Source organism: Eleutherodactylus coqui, chromosome 4 (assembly GCF_035609145.1).
Source record: "Eleutherodactylus coqui strain aEleCoq1 chromosome 4, aEleCoq1.hap1, whole genome shotgun sequence".
In the NCBI taxonomy this organism is placed as follows: Eukaryota; Metazoa; Chordata; class Amphibia; order Anura; family Eleutherodactylidae; genus Eleutherodactylus; species Eleutherodactylus coqui.
In genome coordinates, this window is record NC_089840.1 from 241,251,503 (window position 1) to 241,271,224 (window position 19,722).

Genomic DNA, 19,722 nt, shown 5'->3' on the forward strand with positions numbered 1-19,722 from the left:
CTTAAAGGGGTTGTCCCGCGGCAGCAAGTGGGTCTATACACTTCTGTATGGCCATATTAATGCACTTTGTAATGTACATTGTGCATTAATTATGAGCCATACAGAAGTTATAAGAAGTTTTTCACTTACCTGCTCCGTTGCTAGCGTCCTCGTTTCCATGGAGCCCGTCTAATTTTCGGCGTCTAATGGCCAAATTAGACGCGCTTGCGCAGTCCGGGTCTTCTTCATTTCTCAATGGGGCCGCTCGTGCAGGATGCCGGCTCCGTGTAGCTCCACCCCGTCACGTGCTGATTCCAGCCAATCAGGAGGCTGGAATCGGCAATGGACCGCACAGAAGCCCTGCGGTCCACCGAGGGAGAAGATCCCGGCGGCCATCTTCAACCGGTAAGTAAGAAGTCACCGGAGCGCGGGGATTCAGGTAAGCGCTGTGCGGTTATTTTTTTAAGTCCCTGCATCGGGGTTGTCTCGCGCCGAACGGGGGGGGGGGGGGGGGGGGGTTTGAAAAAAAAAACCCGTTTCGGCGCGGGACAACCCCTTTAAGAGTTAGAATTTGATGTTTTACTTTTGCTCCTTTTACTGAAGAACTATCAGGTTTTTTTGTAATTCTCTTAACTTCTCTCTATATTCTCACTCATATGACCTACTAGAAAGTGAAGAGGAAACTCATATTACCTTGAGTATCCCAAGCAGACTAGTACCCGGCTCTGAACGTGCGCACATCATCACTCAGGGTGAGTAATCTGTGATAAATATCTTAGACCATATTCATATGGCCGGTATACATCATAATACCACAAAATAAGTATGAAATAATAGGAGGCTACACTAGTCAAGTAATAAAATGTATACTGTACAGTAAAGGTAGTTTACCATGGTAGATATGGGTGACAGATGCCTTGACTGTATTACATCCATCACAGATATCAGTTAAACATATACGTCATGAGCTGTTAATGACTTATACGTTCAACTGGTGCCAAAACTTAGTAACAGTCTCTTTTTACTGCATATGTCAGGAGCTTTTCCAAATGTACAGGATAGATGGAGACACAAAACTAGATATGAACAGAGCCTTACTTGGCAAATTTACCTTATAGGGAAAATATAATACTACAGTACATTATGGTTTTCTGTGTGTAGATTATTTATTACATGTTTTCCTAGGTGATCTCATGGCCAATGTTGCTGTTAACCTGGACAATCTGCTCCGTTTGCCTGATGGATGTGGAGAACAGAATTTAGGAAAATTGTGTAGAATTGCTTACACACTGGGGTACGTCGACAGCATACATGAACTGACACCTGCGAAAAAAGCTGACATGATAGAATCACTGGCTAAAGGTGAGTGAATGTTAGGATCTAGTGCGGTATTTTTATATAGCAGATTTCATATACTTACTATATCAGGATAGCCTCTTACTACAGTATATGAACGTCATATAAAGGCTTCCCTCACTTGGGTCCCACCGCTATGAGCGAGGGCTGAGAGGTAATAGCAGTAAGCTCTCTCACTCTGCCATTATTGAGGCCCTCCATATATAACTTTGATGATTTTCTTAGTGATCAGCTGACATCCAGTTTATGGTTCATTCGTGGAATAACAGTCATGATGTAACGAGTTATGAAATCTCAGGACAATTATCAATTGGCAGCTATGTAATATCATTGTGTCATGTCATGAAATCCTTGTATCATTGCTACATTTTTGTGATGTGCACAGTGTGACAGTAATGCCACTCTGTACCATCTCAGATGTCCCATGCATCACTGTACAGATGGTACAATCCTCACAATGCTGAATATACCAAAGTACACAATATTTGTCTTAATCTTTGATAGTACTTTCCAGTACTTGCACAGACATCGCATCGTACTAGCACACCACTATAATTGCATCTCATGCAGCTTTGTATAGGGAAGACCTATTTTTGTAACTTGGTAAACAAAATAATTCTGGCTGCATTCTGTCACCACTAGGGGGAGGTAACTACAGTTGGTATGTAATTTAATATAAGCTCTACTAAGGTGTATGCAGTGAGTTTCCCTTGGTGGTATGTAGCTGTCATGAGATGCAGTTCACTCACAATACTTTATTATCAGTACTTATGTTTTACTAAACTGGTGGCATGTTGTAGTTAGCATTCTTCACAAGATGCATTTACCATAATGCCTTTAGAATAAATCTATGCAGCAATATGTTAATTAAAGCCTACCTACAGTAACTTTTCAAGTGACCTTTCAGAATAAACTGGCTTGTGTGTAAATGGGGAATAATGTTATTTCTGACTATTATATGACTTGTATCCTGGATTTATCACCCCTTTCCCCTCCGTTTGCTACATTTCTAGTTCTCAGTTCTCACTGAGATGGTGGGAGGGGCTGCTGTGATGCCTTCTATACACTGTACTGAGATCAATATGGATACTGCTCTCAGCAACATGCAGAGAGAAATACCATCATCATATAGGACACTGGAGAAGCACAGAGCAGTGGGGATATGATTCTCGTAGCCATAACACAGCTAACAATTGCATACTAATACTTATTATTATTAGCTCCAGGCATGTCTTTCCAGCAGCTTCTTCCTCCCCATAGCCTCTCTATAGACTTTAATGATCAGATTGAATCATCATCACCCTTTTCAACTTCCTGTTCTCTGAATTGTAATCTCTTATACTAGAGATGGCCATCACATGGCAACAGGCAATGGATAGCAACCTGAAAGGGAAACTCTAGTGGCCAGTACTTTAGAGTGAACTTTCCACACAGCAATGTATTTTAGGTAAATAAAGTGAATTCCACTTTTTTTATTTAATATATAAACACAAGTTGTTAATTTAGTGACCATGTAAGGAATTAAATGATAAAAAACACAAAAATATATGGTTGCCCTCCTTGTTTAGTTCTTTATTTATTTTTATAGAGAACAAAGGGGATTAATTTCATGCTTATCTGTTCAATGTTTGGCTGATGGCTGTATGAGGGCGGAACTTGACAAAAGGGTGCGGTTCAGTAATATTTTTGTCTTACTGCAGACAGGGCAGAGGGAGAGGGTCCTGCTGCAGTCAGATATTGTTACGATCGTGTGGGCAAACTAAGCACGGGGCCCACACGATTGTGACCAAAGGAGGACTAGGTACGCACACAGGTATCTGGCAAACTGAGCTCCACCCCCATCCCGCCTCTCCTCATTGAAAATAGTGCAGGGGGGGGAGAGGAGACAGAGAGGGATAGGGAGCTCAGTGCCCTGCTCCCGGCTCTTCCAGCCTCCTCCCCCTGCAGAGAGAGACACCGTATATCGGCTGGGCGTGAAAACCAGGCTGCTATACGGTCGTCTGAGTGCACCCTTGGTTGTAATGTGAGCTAAAATAGGACCAAAGAAAAATAGTAGAATAAAGAACGAAGTGCTGGGATATTAATTCATCTTCTTTAATTACTGTGCTCTACCATCTCTTCAGCTTACCAGAAACAACTGACATTTAGAAGTGATGCCGGCTCCTATGGCTTTTTCTCAGGCGATTCAGCAAATATATGGTATGTGCAATAATATACAAGACCAATATTTTTTTTGTAATGAAGAACAGATAGTGGATTCACCCCTTCAATGTATGATAACTTTTCATGGATTCTCTTTGTTCATAGAGTATGTCTATAGATTGGAAAGAAAATAATTTTGAAAAGTTTGAAAGCTACATAGGTTTGTTTGAGGTCCTGTCCTCTTGCTGGTGGTGCATACATTTATTGCTGACTCAGCCTGTTTGGCTTTCACCTGTGTGCTGTTGCTGCGGACTCTGCTACACATTTTGGAAGGATACTCTAAAATAGTGTTCTCTAATATCTGCCTCTACAGAGATATTGCAGAATTGGTACTCCTAGACGTTCTTGACAGTTTGGTAATATTGCTTTAAAAAAATTAAATAGTATTCCCATCTTGTGATTTTATGTCACATCACTTGAGTGCAGAGCAGAGAGGAAGGGGAGACGAACAGCAGCATAGAAGATTTGTGATTCTTCTGTCTCAGGAGAGGAGTGATATGCATTTTTGTTCATGTTATCACCTCCCCATCAGACATATCTCATCAGTGCATATTTTGAAATAGGCATTTTCTGATCATCTCGTTTCTCCAAAACAGCAATAAAAAATAACCAAAAAGTCGCATATGCCTAAAAACAGTAGCAATAAAAGCCACAAGTTGGTCCGAATACAGTTCTGTTGACAGAAAATTAAAAATGCTCTTGTACTGGAATGTGGCGCCACACAAAAATTCTTTTTGTAAGAAAAAAGTGTTTATATTGTGTAAAAGTAGTAAAACATAATAAAACCTCTTTAAATTTGGTGTTGTCATAACCATAATGACCTGTTTAATAATGGTAGCTTAATATTTATACAACATAAAAATAAATGCCCCCTAAAATAGTGAAAATGCTTTTTTTTCCAATGCCTTACAGCAAAAATTTAATATGTTATTCAATACTATATATGTACCCAAAATTGGTTCCTATAAGGGCTCAGTCACACGGGCACCGATCCTCCCGTGTTTCTGCCCTATAGGACAGCCGCACTGCGTGCGGACAACTCTCTGCATGCTAGGCTCCTTTGCAGGCCATGTGTTCTTTCTGCCGGCCGGTGCGGAGAGTCGTTCGTACCTGCAGTGCAGTGATCGTATCAGGCAGAAACACGGGCGAATCGGTGCCCGTATGACTGAGCTGGAACTTGTCCTGCAAAATAAAAAAGTGTCATATAGCTACATTGACGAAAAAGAAGAAAAGGTTATGACTAGAGTTGAGTGAACATACTCTGCCAAGCTTGATGCTCGTTTGAGTATTAGCGTACTCGATGGTGCTCGTTACTTGAACGAGCATCACGCCGTGTTCGACCCCGCCCCAGTTTTTGGTTCCTCCCCGCTGTGACGTGCCTGTTTTGGCCCCTCCCCACCGCAGTGTGTACGTCAAAGGAAAATTCTTTAGCTGGTAGACAGGGAGGAGAGAGAATGAGAGAGAGAGACCCCCCCCCCCCCAAAAAAAAAAGCTCGGCACCCAGCAGCCTACATGCAAAAACGCTCGAGTCTCCCATTGTAGTCAATGGGGTTCGTTACTCGAGTAGAGCTCTCGAATTTTACGAAAAGCTCAACTCGAATAACGAGGAACTGAGCATTTGAGTACTTGCTCATCTCTAGTTATGACCACTGGAACACAAAATGGGAAATGACTAGAGATGAGCGAACGTACTCGTCCTAGCTTGATATTCGTGCGAATATTAGGGTGTTCGGGATGCTCGTTACTCGTAACGAGCACCACGCGGTGTTCTGGTTACTTTCAGTTTCCTCTCTGAGACGTTAGCGCACTTTTCTGGCCAATTGAAAGACAGGGAAGGCATTACAACTTCCCCCTGTGACGTTCAAGCCCTATACCACCCCCCTGCAGTGAGTGGCTGGGAAGATCAGATGTCACCCGAGTATAAAAGTCGGCCCCTCCCACGGCTCGCCACACATGCCTTGTGAGTTAGCTGAGGGAAAGTGGTATCGTGCTGGTGCTGCTGTAGGGAGAGCGTTAGGAGTCAGTGTAGGCTTCAAGAACCCCAAAGGTCCTTCTTAGGGCCACATCTACCTGTGTGCAGGCTGCTGCTAGCAGTGTTTTTTTTTTTTTTTCTCAAAATCGGCAGTGCAGAGCATTGCACCCGGCATTAGGGACAGAAGTGGTGCTTAGGCAGGGAGAGTGTTAGGAGTGAGTGTAGCCTTCAAGAACCTCAACGGTCCTTTCTAGGGCCAAATTTAAGCGTGTGCAGTACTGTGCTGGCTGCTGTTAGCAGTGTTGCATATTTTTTTTTTCTAAAAATCGTCTGTGCAGAGCATTGCACCCTCCATTGATACTACAGGGACAGAATTGTGTAGGCAGGGCCACAACACAGTTATTGTTCATTGAATATACGCAGTGGGTCCTTCCCTTTGCAAAAAAGGAAAAGAAATTATATTTGGCCTGCCTGTGTCAGTCCTAAGGTCTCCGTGTACGTGTGTGCTGCGTGGACAACGTACAAAAATCAGACGCAACCAGCTACGGTTTACTGCAGGCTTGCGCCATTGTCTTTCCTGACTGGCAAATACCTGCTCTGCTAGAGTTAATAACTCTGCTACACTAAAGTTGTGTGTCACTTTTTCAGGGCCACACTACAGTTCTAAAAGTTATTGTTCATTGAATATACGCAGTGGGTCCTTCCCTTTGCAAAAAAGGAAAAGAAATTATATTTGGCCTGCCTGTGTCAGTCCTAAGGTCTCCGTGTACGTGTGTGCTGCGTGGACAACGTACAAAAATCAGACGCAACCAGCTACGGTTTACTGCAGGCTTGCGCCATTGTCTTTCCTGACTGGCAAATACCTGCTCTGCTAGAGTTAATAACTCTGCTACACTAAAGTTGTGTGTCACTTTTTCAGGGCCACACTACAGTTCTAAAAGTTATTGTTCATTGAATATACGCAGTGGGTCCTTCCCTTTGCAAAAAAGGAAAAGAAATTATATTTGGCCTGCCTGTGTCAGTCCTAAGGTCTCCGTGTACGTGTGTGCTGCGTGGACAACGTACAAAAATCAGACGCAACCAGCTACGGTTTACTGCAGGCTTGCGCCATTGTCTTTCCTGACTGGCAAATACCTGCTCTGCTAGAGTTAATAACTCTGCTACACTAAAGTTGTGTGTCACTTTTTCAGGGCCACACTACAGTTCTAAAAGTTATTGTTCATTGAATATACGCAGTAGGGACCTCCCTTTGCAAAAAAGGAAAAGAAATTATATTTGGCCTGCCTGTGTCAGTCCTAAGGTCTCCGTGTACGTCTGTGCTGCATGGACAACGTAAAAAAATCATACGCAACCAGCTACGGTTGAGTGCAGCCTTGCGCCAATTTCTTTCCTGCCTGGGAAATACCTGCTCTGCCACAGTTAGTAACTCTGCAACAGTAAAGTTCTGTGACAGTTTTGCAGGGCTGCAACACAGTTATTAAACTTATTATTCAGTGAATATACGCAGTGGGCCTATCCTTTTAAACAAAAGGGAAGAAAGTATATTTGCCCCGCCTGTGGCAGTCCTAAGGGCTCTGGGTACGTCTGTGCTGCGTGGAGAACGTAAAAAAATCAGACGCAACCAGCTACGGTTGAGTGCAGCCTTGCGCCAATTTCTTTCCTGCCTGGGAAATCAAATCACTGGTAATACAGCATGCTGAGGGGTAGGGGTAGGCCTAGAGGACGTGGACGCGGCCGAGGACGCGGAGGGCCAAGTGAAGGTGTGGGCACAGGCTGAGCCAGTGCGGTGGCCAGGGGTAGAGGCAGGGCCAGACCGAATAATCCACCAACTGTTTCCCAAAGCGCCCCCTCGCGCCATGCCACCCTGCACAGGTCAAGGTGCTCTACGGTGTGGCAGTTTTTCACAGAGACGCCTGACGACCGACGAACAGTGGTGTGCAACCTTTGTCGCGCCAAGATCAGCTGGGGAGGCACCACCAACAGCATGCGCAGGCATATGATGGCCAAGCACCCCACAAGGTGGGACGATGCCCGTTCACCGCCTCCGGTTTGCACCACTGCCTCTCCCCCTGTGCCCCAACCTGCCACTGAGATCCAACCCCCCTCTGAGGACACAGGCACTACCGTCTCCTGGCCTGCACCCACACCCTCACCTCCGCTGTCCTCGGCCCCATCCAGCAATGTCTCTCAGCGCAGCGTCCAGACGTCGCTAGTGCCACAGTTTGAGCGCAAGCGCAAGTACGACGCCACGCACACGCACGCTCAAGCGTTAAACGTGCACATTGCAAAATTGATCAGCCTAGAGATGCTGCCGTATAGGCTTGTGGAAACGGAGGCTTTCAAAAGCATGATGGCGGCGGCTGCCCTGCGCTACTCGGTTCCCAATCGCCACTACTTTTCCCGATGTGCCGTCCCAGCCCTGCACGACCACGTATCCCGCAACATTGTACGCGCCCTCACCAACGCGGTTACTGCCAAGGTCCACTTAACAACGGACACGTGGACAAGCACAGGCGGGCAGGGCCACTATATCTCCCTGACGGCACATTGGGTGAATTTAGTGGAGGCTGGGACAGAGTCAGAGCCTGGGACCGCTCACGTCCTACCCACCCCCAGAATTGCGGGCCACAGCTCGGTGGTGGTATCTGCGGCGGTGTATGCTTCCTCCACTAAAGCACCTTCCTCCTCCTCCTCCTCCAACGCAACCTCTGTCTCGCAATCAAGATGTGTCAGCAGCACGTCGCCAGCAGTCGGTGTCACGCGGTGTGGCAGCACAGCGGTGGGCAAGCGTCAGCAGGCCGTGCTGAAACTACTCAGCTTAGGAGAGAAGAGGCACACGGCCCACGAACTGCTGCAGGGTCTGACAGAGCAGACCGACCACTGGCTTGCGCCGCTGAGCCTCCAACCGGGCATGGTCGTGTGTGACAACGGCCGTAAGCTGGTGGCGGCTCTGCAGCTCGGCAGCCTCACGCACGTGCCATGCCTGGCCCATGTCTTTAATTTGGTGGTTCAGCGCTTTCTGAAAAGCTACCCCCACTTGTCATACCTGCTCGGAAAGGTGCGCCAGCTCTGCGCACATTTCCGCAAGTCCCACACGCACGCTGCCACCCTGCGGACACTGCAACATAGGTTTAATCTGCCAGTGCACCGACTGCTGTGCGACGTGCCCACACAGTGGAACTCTACGCTCCACATGTTGGCCAGGCTCTATGAGCAGCGTAGAGCTATAGTGGAATACCAACTCCAACTTGCGCGGCGCAGTGGGAGTCAGCCTCCTCAATTATTTACAGAAGAGTGGCCCTGGTTGGCAGCCATCTGCCAGGTCCTTGGAAAATTTGAGGAGTCTACCCAGGTGGTGAGCGGCGATGCTGCAATCATTAGCGTCACCATTCCTCTGCTATGCATCTTGAGAAGTTCCCTGTAAAGCATAAAGGCAGACGCTTTGCGCTCGGAAACAGAGCCGGGGGAAGACAGTATGTCGCTGGATAGTCAGAGCACCCGCCTGTCTATATCTCAGCGCGTTGAGGAGGAGGAGGAGGAGCATGAGGAGGATGAGGAGGAGGGGGAAGAGACAGCTTGGCCCACTGGTGAGGGTACACATGCTGCTGGGCTGTCATCCTTTCAGCGTGTATGGCCTGAGGAGGAGGAAGAGGAGGAGGAGGAGGATCCTGAAAGTGATCTTCCTAGTGAGGACAGTCATGTGTTGCGTACAGGTACCCTGGCACACATGGCTGACTTCATGTTAGGATGCCTTTCTCGTGACCCTCGCGTTACACGCCTTCTGGCCACTACGGATTACTGGGTGTACACACTGCTCAATCCACAGTATAAGGAGAGCCTTTGCACTCTCATTCCCGAAGAGGAAAGGGGTTCGAGAATGATGCTATACCACAGGGCGCTGGTGGACAAACTGATGGTAAACTTCCCATCCGACAGCGCTAGTGGCAGAAGGCGCAGTTCCGAGGGCCAGGTAGCAGGGGAGGCGCAGAGATCAGGCAGCATGTACAGCGCAGGCAGGGGAACATTCTCCAAGGCCTTTGCCAGCTTTATGGCTCCCCAGCAAGACTGTGTCACCGCTCCCCAGTCAAGGCTGAGTCGGCGGGAGCACTGTAAAAGGATGGTGAGGGAGTACGTAGCCGATCGCACGACCGTCCTCCGTGACGCCTCTGCCCCCTACAACTACTGGGTGTCGAAGCTGGACACGTGGCCTGAACTCGCGCTGTAGGCCCTGGAGGTGCTTGCTTGTCCTGCGGCTAGCGTCTTGTCAGAGAGTGTGTTTAGTGTGGCTGGGGGAATCATCACGGATAAGCGTACCCACCTGTCAACCGACTGTGCCGACAGGCTAACACTCATCAAGATGAACAAAGCCTGGATTTCCCCAGACTTCTCTTCTCCACCAGCGGACAGCAGCGATACGTAAGCAATACGTAGGCTGCACCCGCGGATGGAAGCTACGCTCTCTCTCACCATCCAAAACGGGGACATTTCTGCTTCATCAATCTGTGTCTAATATTCCTCCTCCTCCTCCTGCTCCTCCTCCTGAAACCTCACGTAAACACGCTGAACGGGCAATTTTTCTTAGGGCCACAAGGCTCACTCATATAATTTTTGTAAACAATTTTTATATGTTTCAATGCTCTTAAAAGCGTTGAAACTTTAACTTGAACCAATTTTTCGTTAAACTGGGCTGCCTCCAGGCCTAGTTACCACTTAAGCCACATTAACCAAATCGATTAATGGGTTTCACCTGCCCTCTTGGTTGGCCATGGCCAATTTTTTGGATGTACATTAGTACTGTTGATACAGCAATTTTTGTGGGCCCTCGCCTACAGTGTAATCAAATGAATTTTTAGCCCACCTGCATTACAGCTGACGTTACATCCGCTGTGTTGGGCAATGCAATGTGATATTTCTGTGTACCGCCGGTGGCTTCCTGGCACCCACCCATGCTGTGTGTCCACAGGGAATTATAAATGCATCTGTTTCCACTTGTAAAGAACCCCAGTCTGACTGGGGCATGCAGTGTGGGCCGAAGCCCACCTGCATTAAGCACGACATTACTACCTCAGCTGTGTTGGACAATGCAATGGGATATTTCTATGTACCGCCGGTGGCTTCCTGGCACCCACCCATGCTGTGGGTCCACAGGGAATTATAAATGCATCTGTGTCCACTTGTAAAGAACCCCAGTCTGACTGGGGCATGCAGAGACACCTTGACAGAATGAATAGTGTGTGACACATAGGTTCCCCATTGCTATGCACACATGTGCAGCTCCTGATGGCGGTGGCACAGGATTCTATTTCTCATTGCTTCTGTACAGCATTGTGGGCTATCGCCCCGCCCCTTTTAAAGAGGGTCGCTGCCTAGCCATGCCAACCTCTGCAGTGTGTGCCTGCGGTTCCTCCTCATGGCAGACGCACTTCTAAATAGACATGAGGGTGGTGAGGCATTTGGGCAGCTGAAGGCTGCGCAGGGACACTTTGGTGTGCGCTGTGGGGGGGAGGGGGGGCGGTTGGGCAGCATGTAACACAGGAGAAGTGGCAGTGGAGTGTCATGCAGGCAGTGATTGTGCTTTGTTGGAGGTAGTGTGGTGCTTAGCTAAGGTATGCCATGCTAATGAGGGCTTTTCAGAAGTAAAAGTTTTTGGGAGGGGGGGGGCCCCACTCTTGCCGCTATTGTGGCTTAATAGTGGGACCTGTGAACTTGAGATGCAGCCCAACATGTAGCCCCTCGCCTGCCCTATCCGTTGCTGTGTCGTTCCCATCACTTTTTTGAATTGCCCAGATTTTCACACAAGGAAACCTTAGCGAGCATCGGCGAAATACAAAAATGCTCGGGTCGCCCATTGACTTCAATGGGGTTCGTTACTCGAAACGAACCCTCGAGCATCGCGAAAAGTTTGTCCCGAATAACGAGCACCCGAGCATTTTGGTGCTCGCTCATCTCTAGAAATGAATTTAGTTATGTCATTAAGGGGTTAAAAATGCACTTACGACAACTACGTTTTATGTCAAATATATTTATGTGAGACATAATTTCAAAATGTATAATACAAAAGTGTCATTTTTGGGAAGGTTTCTTCAACTGTAATTTGAGTGTTATCATTTCACTTTTTTTTTCTTAGTTTTTTTTTTTCTGTTTAACCCCTTAGCTAGTGAATTGTCTCTTTCATGATTAGAATCCTGGGGGTCCCAGAAGTTGTACTCCCACCAACTAGGTAGTGATGCATCTCATGTAATGGAGAGAAACTCCTTTTAAATGGGATTTCTGATTTCTGAATTGCAGGGAAGGGCTTATATATTTATTGCCGGCTCCATTGAATTCAATGGGCAAACATCGTTCTTCTCTGCCACAGCTGTTACAGCTGTGGCAGAGAAGAATGATTTGTCTAGTATATGCTCTCAATGGGGTCGGCGCTGCTGCCGCCGGCCCCATTGAGCGCATATAGAGAAGAGAACAGGAATCGCAGATCGCAGATAGGTGTGATCTGCGATTTCTGTTCTATAATTTATCGGACGAGTGCATAAAAAGCGCTCATGTGTCCGATACCATTGCAAAGCAATGGTTTTAAAAAATCGCCGGACGCATGCGCAAATCGCCCGAAAAATCGCCCGTCTGACTAAGGCCTAAGTGTTATTTTTTTGTATATTCTACTCTAGGATATATTAAGAGACTTATGTGTTACAACATTTTGCAGGGTCACAGCATTAGTAGTCAAGGCTTACAACGAAGTTCAGAATTGGATCCACATTGAAGAGAGTCAGATTCAGGAAACTGTAAAATGGCTGCGGACTGTCCAATTGCCTAATGGCTGCTTCGAAGAAAAGGGCAATCACTTCAATAGTATACTAGAGGTGAAGAACATTATCACATATATTGTTGGGGATGATATCAATCTGTTTTTCTGTAACTGTAGGGAAAGCCAGAAAGAAAGAGTTGTCATTATGTATTGTAATATATATGTCCTAGCGCCTATGCCGGAGTAATTACCTGTGGAGGTGTGACTTTGATTGGCATCTGTACTCTTTTACTAATGACCAAAATAAAAGTTCAGCATTAATTGAAACACTGTAAACATAGCAGACTCCTCGGGGTTCACTGTTTTGGCTCACTGAGAACCCAAATATTTAATTCTCAGTGGTTAATATTTATACTATATGGGCAAAAGTAGTAGTGCTAGTGGTACTAGTTGTACTGGGGAGTGTCACAGCTCGATGCACGCGACAGGTCTTTAGTAGACTGGTGGTACAACGTCAGTCTGAGGCACGTTGACACTTTTGTGGTTGTATGTTTGCCATCCCCTTGGGTTTCCCCGTCAATGGTAAAGGGTCATTGGAGTCATATGTTGAAATTTCTCTAGGTGGTTTGTCTTTGCCTTGGCTGGACAATCTAATTGGGAGGGGGTTTATATATTTCTACACCTGATCTTAGAAGTTGCTGATTATTGGTTTCAGTGATTATGTGGGTAAGCAACCATATCAGCACTGCAACCAATGTAGAATGGTTTCACTCTTTAATTCTTCCCCCACACTGTCACCAGTGTTTTTTTAAAAAGGAAAACTTCTTTAAGCTGACATTTCAGGCATTATAATAGCTCATCAACAATGTGCTATAATGCTGTAAATCGAGTTGTCGCGGCGTGCTTGTCATGCTTATGACTGCTGCATCTGTAAAATATGGCATACAATGAGACAAAGCCTTTTAATGGGTTAGGAATTCTTCCTTTCTGATGCATTCAGCTAATTTCATAGGGAAATTTGCACTATGTAAAACATCTAAACTAAAAATGTAAAAACTTGTGTTCTCACTTTAGGCAGACAATGAAGTGGGTCGTACGGCATTTGTCCTAATCGCTATCCTGGAACATCAACGGGCATACGATGTAAGTAATCCATACTAGTATTATAAATATGCAACTTACTCTGTCTGTCTGTTACCTTTTCATGGCTGAGCTGCTGAAGCGATTTAGATGAAACTTGGCAGGTAGATAGCTTGCATCCTGAGGAAGGACATAGGCTATGTTTCTTCACAAAAATTGTAGAGTTCTCTAGGGAGGGTGACAAAACAATTTATTTGGTGAAGTGCAGGCATAATTTCGTTCTGCCACTGCAGCACAATGAGGCAAGGCGGAGGAGAGTGGGGTGCACATCATAAGCTACGCCTAACCAAACGGGCAGACATCGCTGCCGCACGTATGCGGTATATTAAACTAGCAGGGATACCCGGCGTTGCCCAGGATTAAAAATGAAATGAAAGACACATTAATATGGATTGAGATTTTAAAGAAAATCTGTGTTGCCCATAGCAACCAATCACAGCACAACTTTCATTTTACCTCAGCAGTATAACAAAAAGCAACTAGAGATGAGCGAACGTACTCATTTAGGGCAATTACTCGATCAAGCATCGCTTTTTTCAAGTAACTGCCTACTCTGGCGAAAAGATTCAGAGGGCGGCGGGGAGGAGCGGAGGGGGGGGGGGAGAAGTGGGGAACAGGGGGGAGCTCTCTATCTCTCCCCCCCCCCCCCACTCCACCCTGCAACCCCTCGCTCACCCCCTGCGCCCCACAAATCTTTTTCGCCCGATTAGGCAGTTACTCGAAAAAAGCGATGCTCGATTGAGTAATTGCCCTAAACGAGTACGTTCGCTCATCTCTAAAAGCAACCAATCACAGTGCTGCTTTTATTTTACCTCAGCTGTGTAATAAATGAAAGCCGGGCTGTATGACATAAGCAGACAGATTTTTTTCCTTACAACTTGAACGAAAGACACATTAACATGAAATGAGATTTTAAAGAAAAGCTGTGTTGCCCATAGCAACCAATCGCAGTGCAGCTTTAATTTGACCCCAGCTGTGTAAAAAATAATCGTATTTCCTATCCATTTTTTGGTCTTCTTTTAATATACCGCACAAGTCAGATCTAGCGTGTAGCTCTAGCAGAGCTCGAGCTGTGAAAATCACTGGAACCCAAAAATCTGATGACCACGCTGAGGCAAGAAGGCATCAACAAGCTGGAAGACAAGCTGTTCTTAGAGCAGTAGAGACCCCGGACCAGTCTCAGGCCCATCGGACTTTAGATTATGAGTGCCACGCGTCTCTTAGAGCTACAGAGACATTGGAGCAATCTCAGGTCCACGAAACCCTAGATGCTAACTGTCACGCATCACTCAGAGCTAGAGATAAATTACAGAAATATCAGGCCTGCAAAACTTTAGTTGCTGACCGTCAGACAGACACAGACATTGGGGCAATTTCAGGGCTGCTGGGCCTTAGATGCTGAGTGCTACGTATCTCTTAGAGCTGGCAAGACATTGGAGCAATCTGAGGCCCACCGGACATTAGATGCTGAGCACCATGCATCCCTTGGAGCTGCCGAGACCCTAGAACAAACTTGGGCCCATCAGATTTTAGATGTTGAGCGTCATGCCTCACTGGCAGCTGCAGAAACACTTGAAAACTCACAAAGATGGCAAAGACAGTCAGAAAGGAGACATGCGTTTGTACGTAGCATGTGGGAGCCTTTTAATAATGCCACCTTTCTTATGACCCATTGATTGACTATGTAAATTATCAATTAGTAATCAGGGAGAATGAATAAAAGATGTAGTCATTGCGAAGCGCTAAGTCAATGGAAGCCGTCTTACCCGCGGCCTGTCTGAAATTAACTTTGCGGACAGGTCGTGGATTCCGGAGCATCGCCTAGCGACAGCGCTGGAAAATCTGTACCGCGCATGTCCCATGGCCAGCTGTCCGGATCATATGCAGCACAGATAATGAAAATGATTGACAGCCACACAGAGTTACCAGCCGTGCACAGGGTCAGATTCCGCTGCAGGGTCCTGCATCCCGAATCTGACCCGGTCGTGTGTAGCTTGCCTTAATCCTAATAATTTAGGCAGACTGTTTATTCTACCATCTTCATTTGTAAACAGCCTACGATACTTGCATGAGTATACTCAAGACTTCTCACTTATGTGCGCACGTATGGTCGCCCAAATTTATTTATTACTTTCACATGTAACCCAACATGGAAAGAAATAGTCAATGAATTGATGTCAGGACAAAACGCTATTGATAGAAATGATATTATAGATTAAAAGTTAAAAAAATCATATTGATTATAACTAAAGGAAAAATATATGTAGAAGTGTTGTGCTTTACATATTCCATAGAATGGCAGAAGTGCGGCTCACCACATGTCCACATTTTACTTTGGTTAAAAGACAAGTTGACACCTAAGCAAATTGAAAAGATCATCAGCACTGAAATAACTGATTCAGGCAGTGACAAGGCACTATGTGACATTATTGTTAAAAATATGATTCATGGTCTATGCAGCCCTGAAAATCCCCAATGCCCTTGCATGAAAGATGGGGAAAGCACTAAAACATTTCCATAATATTTAAACAAAGAGACTGTTCATAATGAAAACTGATACCCCCTATACCGACGAAGAGCGCCAGCAGACGGAGGTCAAGCTGCATCTATAAAACTTCAAAATGGTAGTTACAGTAATGTCAATAATTAGTTGGGTGGTTCCTTATTGCCCTATTTTGTCAAAAATGTTTAATACCCACATCAATGCAGAGACTTGCAGTTCAGTGCGTGCAATAAAATATATATGTGAATACTTCAACAAAGGCAGCGACCAAGCTGTTTTCAATTTCAGAAACACAGAGCTCACAAATGCCATAGATGAAGTACACACATATCAGGCCGGTCATTATGTCAGCAGCAACAAAGCCGCAGGGCGGCTTTTGGGGTTTTCGTTACACGAAAAGCATCCCACCGTAATACACCTCACTGTACACTTAGAGAATGGTCAATGGGTCTATTTTAATAAAAATTAATTCCGTGACCGAGTATCTACCCCACTAAAAACCATACTCAGCGCATTTTTTGAACTTTGCACAAGAGATGATTTTGCAAAAACTCTTCTTTATGTTGAGGTGTGAAGATAATACACCTGCAATACATCAAAAAAGGAATGGAAATGCCAAGTTCAAGGAACTCCTGTTCTCAATTGGCCTGGTGTTAAAGCCACGGATGCTTTAGGTAGAGTTCATACGGTGTATGTAAGCAACATAGGATGCTTTTGTTTGAGAATGCTGCTACACCATGTGCGAAGGCCAACCTCTTTTAAAGATCTTAAAAATCACAATGGGCAGGAATTGTCTACATTCAGAAAGGTGGGTGAGGCAAAAGGGTTAGCACAGAATGACAAGCATTGGGATTTAACACTGGAAGAGACTGTACAATGTAAATCAGCTGCCAAGGTGAGAGAGCTTTTTGCTATAATAATAGCGACCTGTGGACTTTCGAGTGAGAAAGTACAAAAATGATATGGCGGATAATATATTGCACAGATTGCAAGAACATAATGAAAAGGTTACATACAACGACTTCATAAACAACAAAGTACTAACAAAGGTGAAAGACCAGCTGATAATGATAACTGTAAAAGATTTATCAGGCTTCAGTGTGAGTAGACCACGTAGAACTGAGAAAGTTAGTAGTGATTTAACAAGAACCGGATTACGATACCGCTTCACTGGAGCAGCAATTTACGCAGTACGTTCAATGTTGAACCCAGAACAAGAAAACATGTTTGATAAATGTTATGCAACACATTGAAAATAGTGAAGGTGCTTTGTTATTTTCAGATGCCTCAGGAGGTACTGGTAAAACTTTCCTTTTAAATCTGCTCTTAGCCCAAATTCGAAAAGGAGTTGCTTTTGCAGTAGCCTCTCTGGAATAGCCGACACAGTGCTTGATGGTAGACGGACAGCGCATCACCAATTAAGCTGCCATTGAGCTTAGTTCATGACGAAACACCAATTTGTAACATCAGTAAAACCAGCGAGCGTGGACGAATGTTGCAGGAATGTAAGCTGTTAGTTTTGGACAAATGTACAATGTCGCATAAAAGAGCAATCAAAGCACTAAATTGGACCATAAAAGATATTAATGGCAACAAAAGTATCGTGGGAGGGATGGTGATATTGATGGCTGTCAACTTTAGGCAGACTACCTGTAACAAGTATAGGCACACGAAATAAATGCATGTTTAAAGGCGTCTACGTTATGGCAGCATGTAAAAGAAATTTAGCCTAACTACAAATATACGAGTCCAACTGCACAATGACACAGAATCAGGGAAATATGCGGCTGCTAATTTGAAAATCGTCGAAGATCGTATGACAACAGATACTAAGTACATTAAATCGTGAATTCTGTAATGTTGTTCATAGTACTGAAGAACTGATAAGCAAGGTTTATTATCAACTGCAACCTAATATGGGGAATAAAGAATGGTTGTGTCAAAGGGCAATTTTGGCACCAACTAACGAAACTGTAGGACAGATGAAAAAAAAAATCATTTCACAAGTCGAAGGAGAGTAGAGTATCTGTCAGTGGATAAAAACTTTTTTTTTTTCCATGGGCAACTGTATGTGGTGTGCTCAGATGTATACAGCCCACAAAACCTTTATATCCTAGCAAAAGGTGACGTTTCCAAAAATGTACAGAACTGTGCTGACATAGCAGATTGTAGTTACATTCCTTTCACTAGTTCAACTTTTTACATTTTAATATACAGCAAAACGCAGATTAGTTAAAAACAAATACAAAATCCACGCAGATGAAGTCGCGTGTAATAAGCTAGTTTCATATAAGTCATGCTCTTTCTGCTGATTAGTAAATTTGGTGAACATTGGCCAAAGGCATTTAATCAAAATATAGAAATAGAGAAAGTGCACAATATGATAGAAAATCCTTTGCTAGTAGTCTCAGAAACAAAGGCATAAATTGAAGCTCCTGGGCCCAAATGTAATATTTGTGACCATGCCATGTATAATATCAGCGTTCTCTTATGGGCCTCATCAGACACTTGGACAAAGGTGGAACACCTACTTCTGTATCCCATATAGTTACACCCTCATACAGAAGACTCTCAAAGGAACAGTGACTTTGTTTCTCCAAAAACCATTTAAAAACAGTGCTTCCTACAGGTGCAAGTGAGTCTCTTTGATTTCAGCTTCTGTGAGTTACCTCCATATCCTGGTAAACCTAGAGGAAGACCACAACCTCAATGTTTACCTCTGGAAAGAGAATTTTTTTTTCCTTTTTTAATGACTGCAGGCAACATCAAGCTTGTGATTTAGTGGTTAATGTCTTGCCTTAATGGAGCCCTAACCTAACGATCATGACTATAAACTTACTGAAAATACCAAAACAAGGGTTTCAGATGTTGCACCAGAGAGGTGATATAAGTGTAAAATGTAGTGTTCTTTGAGCTCTAGTAAGACCACATCTAGAAAATTGTGTTCAGTTCTGGAGACCTCATCTATGGAAAGACATTGATAAAATAGAAGTAGTCTAAAGTTGGGTTACAACAGTGGTGGAAGATCTCAAGAACAAAACTTATGAGGAAAATCTTAACCCCTTAACGACACAACCTATTTTGGGCATAAGGACTCAATGATTTTTGGAGGATTTTCATCTCACTTTTCGACATGCATAACATTTTTATTTTTACATTTACATAGCTGTATAAGGGCTTGTTTTTTGTGTGGCAAAGTTTTTATTGGTGTCATATTTGGGTAAATATACTATATTGTTAAACATTTATTTATTTTTGTGATGGCAGAGAAAGAAAACGCATCTATTTTGGGATTTTTTTTTTTACATTACACTGAAATCTGTGGAGTTTTTTAGTACAGAAGCCCCAGTAGATACACCTCAATCCTCTAATCTTCGAATTTGAATCTTTTATGGGGGAATCTGCCTCTTATGATAATCGCTTGAGGTATCAAACTCTTCTGGTCATGTAATTCCAAGAGAAACAAGGGCACTTGGTAGAAATAAAACGTAAACCACAATGAATAAAAAGGCATTAGATCAATTCACAATATAGCTCACAGGATATGATATGAAAAGTGAAAAAGTGTTTAACAGACATACATTTCGGTATTATGTCCAGATATCTGCAGATGCGATGCCAGAAAAGTGGTGAGATGATTCCGGACAGTCTTAACTCATACTGAAAAAGCATTTGTATTAATCTGACTGCCAGGGGAATGTCTGCTCTAGTAAGAAGTGGAATAAGATCAAAGGGCAGGCTAGACAGGTCCTGGTAGTGGCAGACTCAATAATTGGGGGGACAGACAAGGCAATCTGTCACAAAGACCAGGATCGTTGAACAGTGTGT

At 44.5% G+C, this 19,722-nt stretch overlaps 1 protein-coding gene across 1 annotated transcript in view; it reads left to right on the plus strand.

Moving 5' to 3' along the window:
- LOC136626663 (alpha-2-macroglobulin-like protein 1) overlaps positions 1-19,722 on the plus strand; it is a 200,952-nt gene that overhangs the window by 166,835 nt on the left and 14,395 nt on the right. Inside the window, exons 23-27 of the mRNA XM_066601680.1 lie at positions 648-731; positions 1,165-1,341; positions 3,459-3,534; positions 12,210-12,366; positions 13,326-13,394. Of these exons, the coding sequence (XP_066457777.1) occupies positions 648-731; positions 1,165-1,341; positions 3,459-3,534; positions 12,210-12,366; positions 13,326-13,394 (563 nt within the window). The remainder of the gene's footprint in view (positions 1-647; positions 732-1,164; positions 1,342-3,458; positions 3,535-12,209; positions 12,367-13,325; positions 13,395-19,722) is intronic.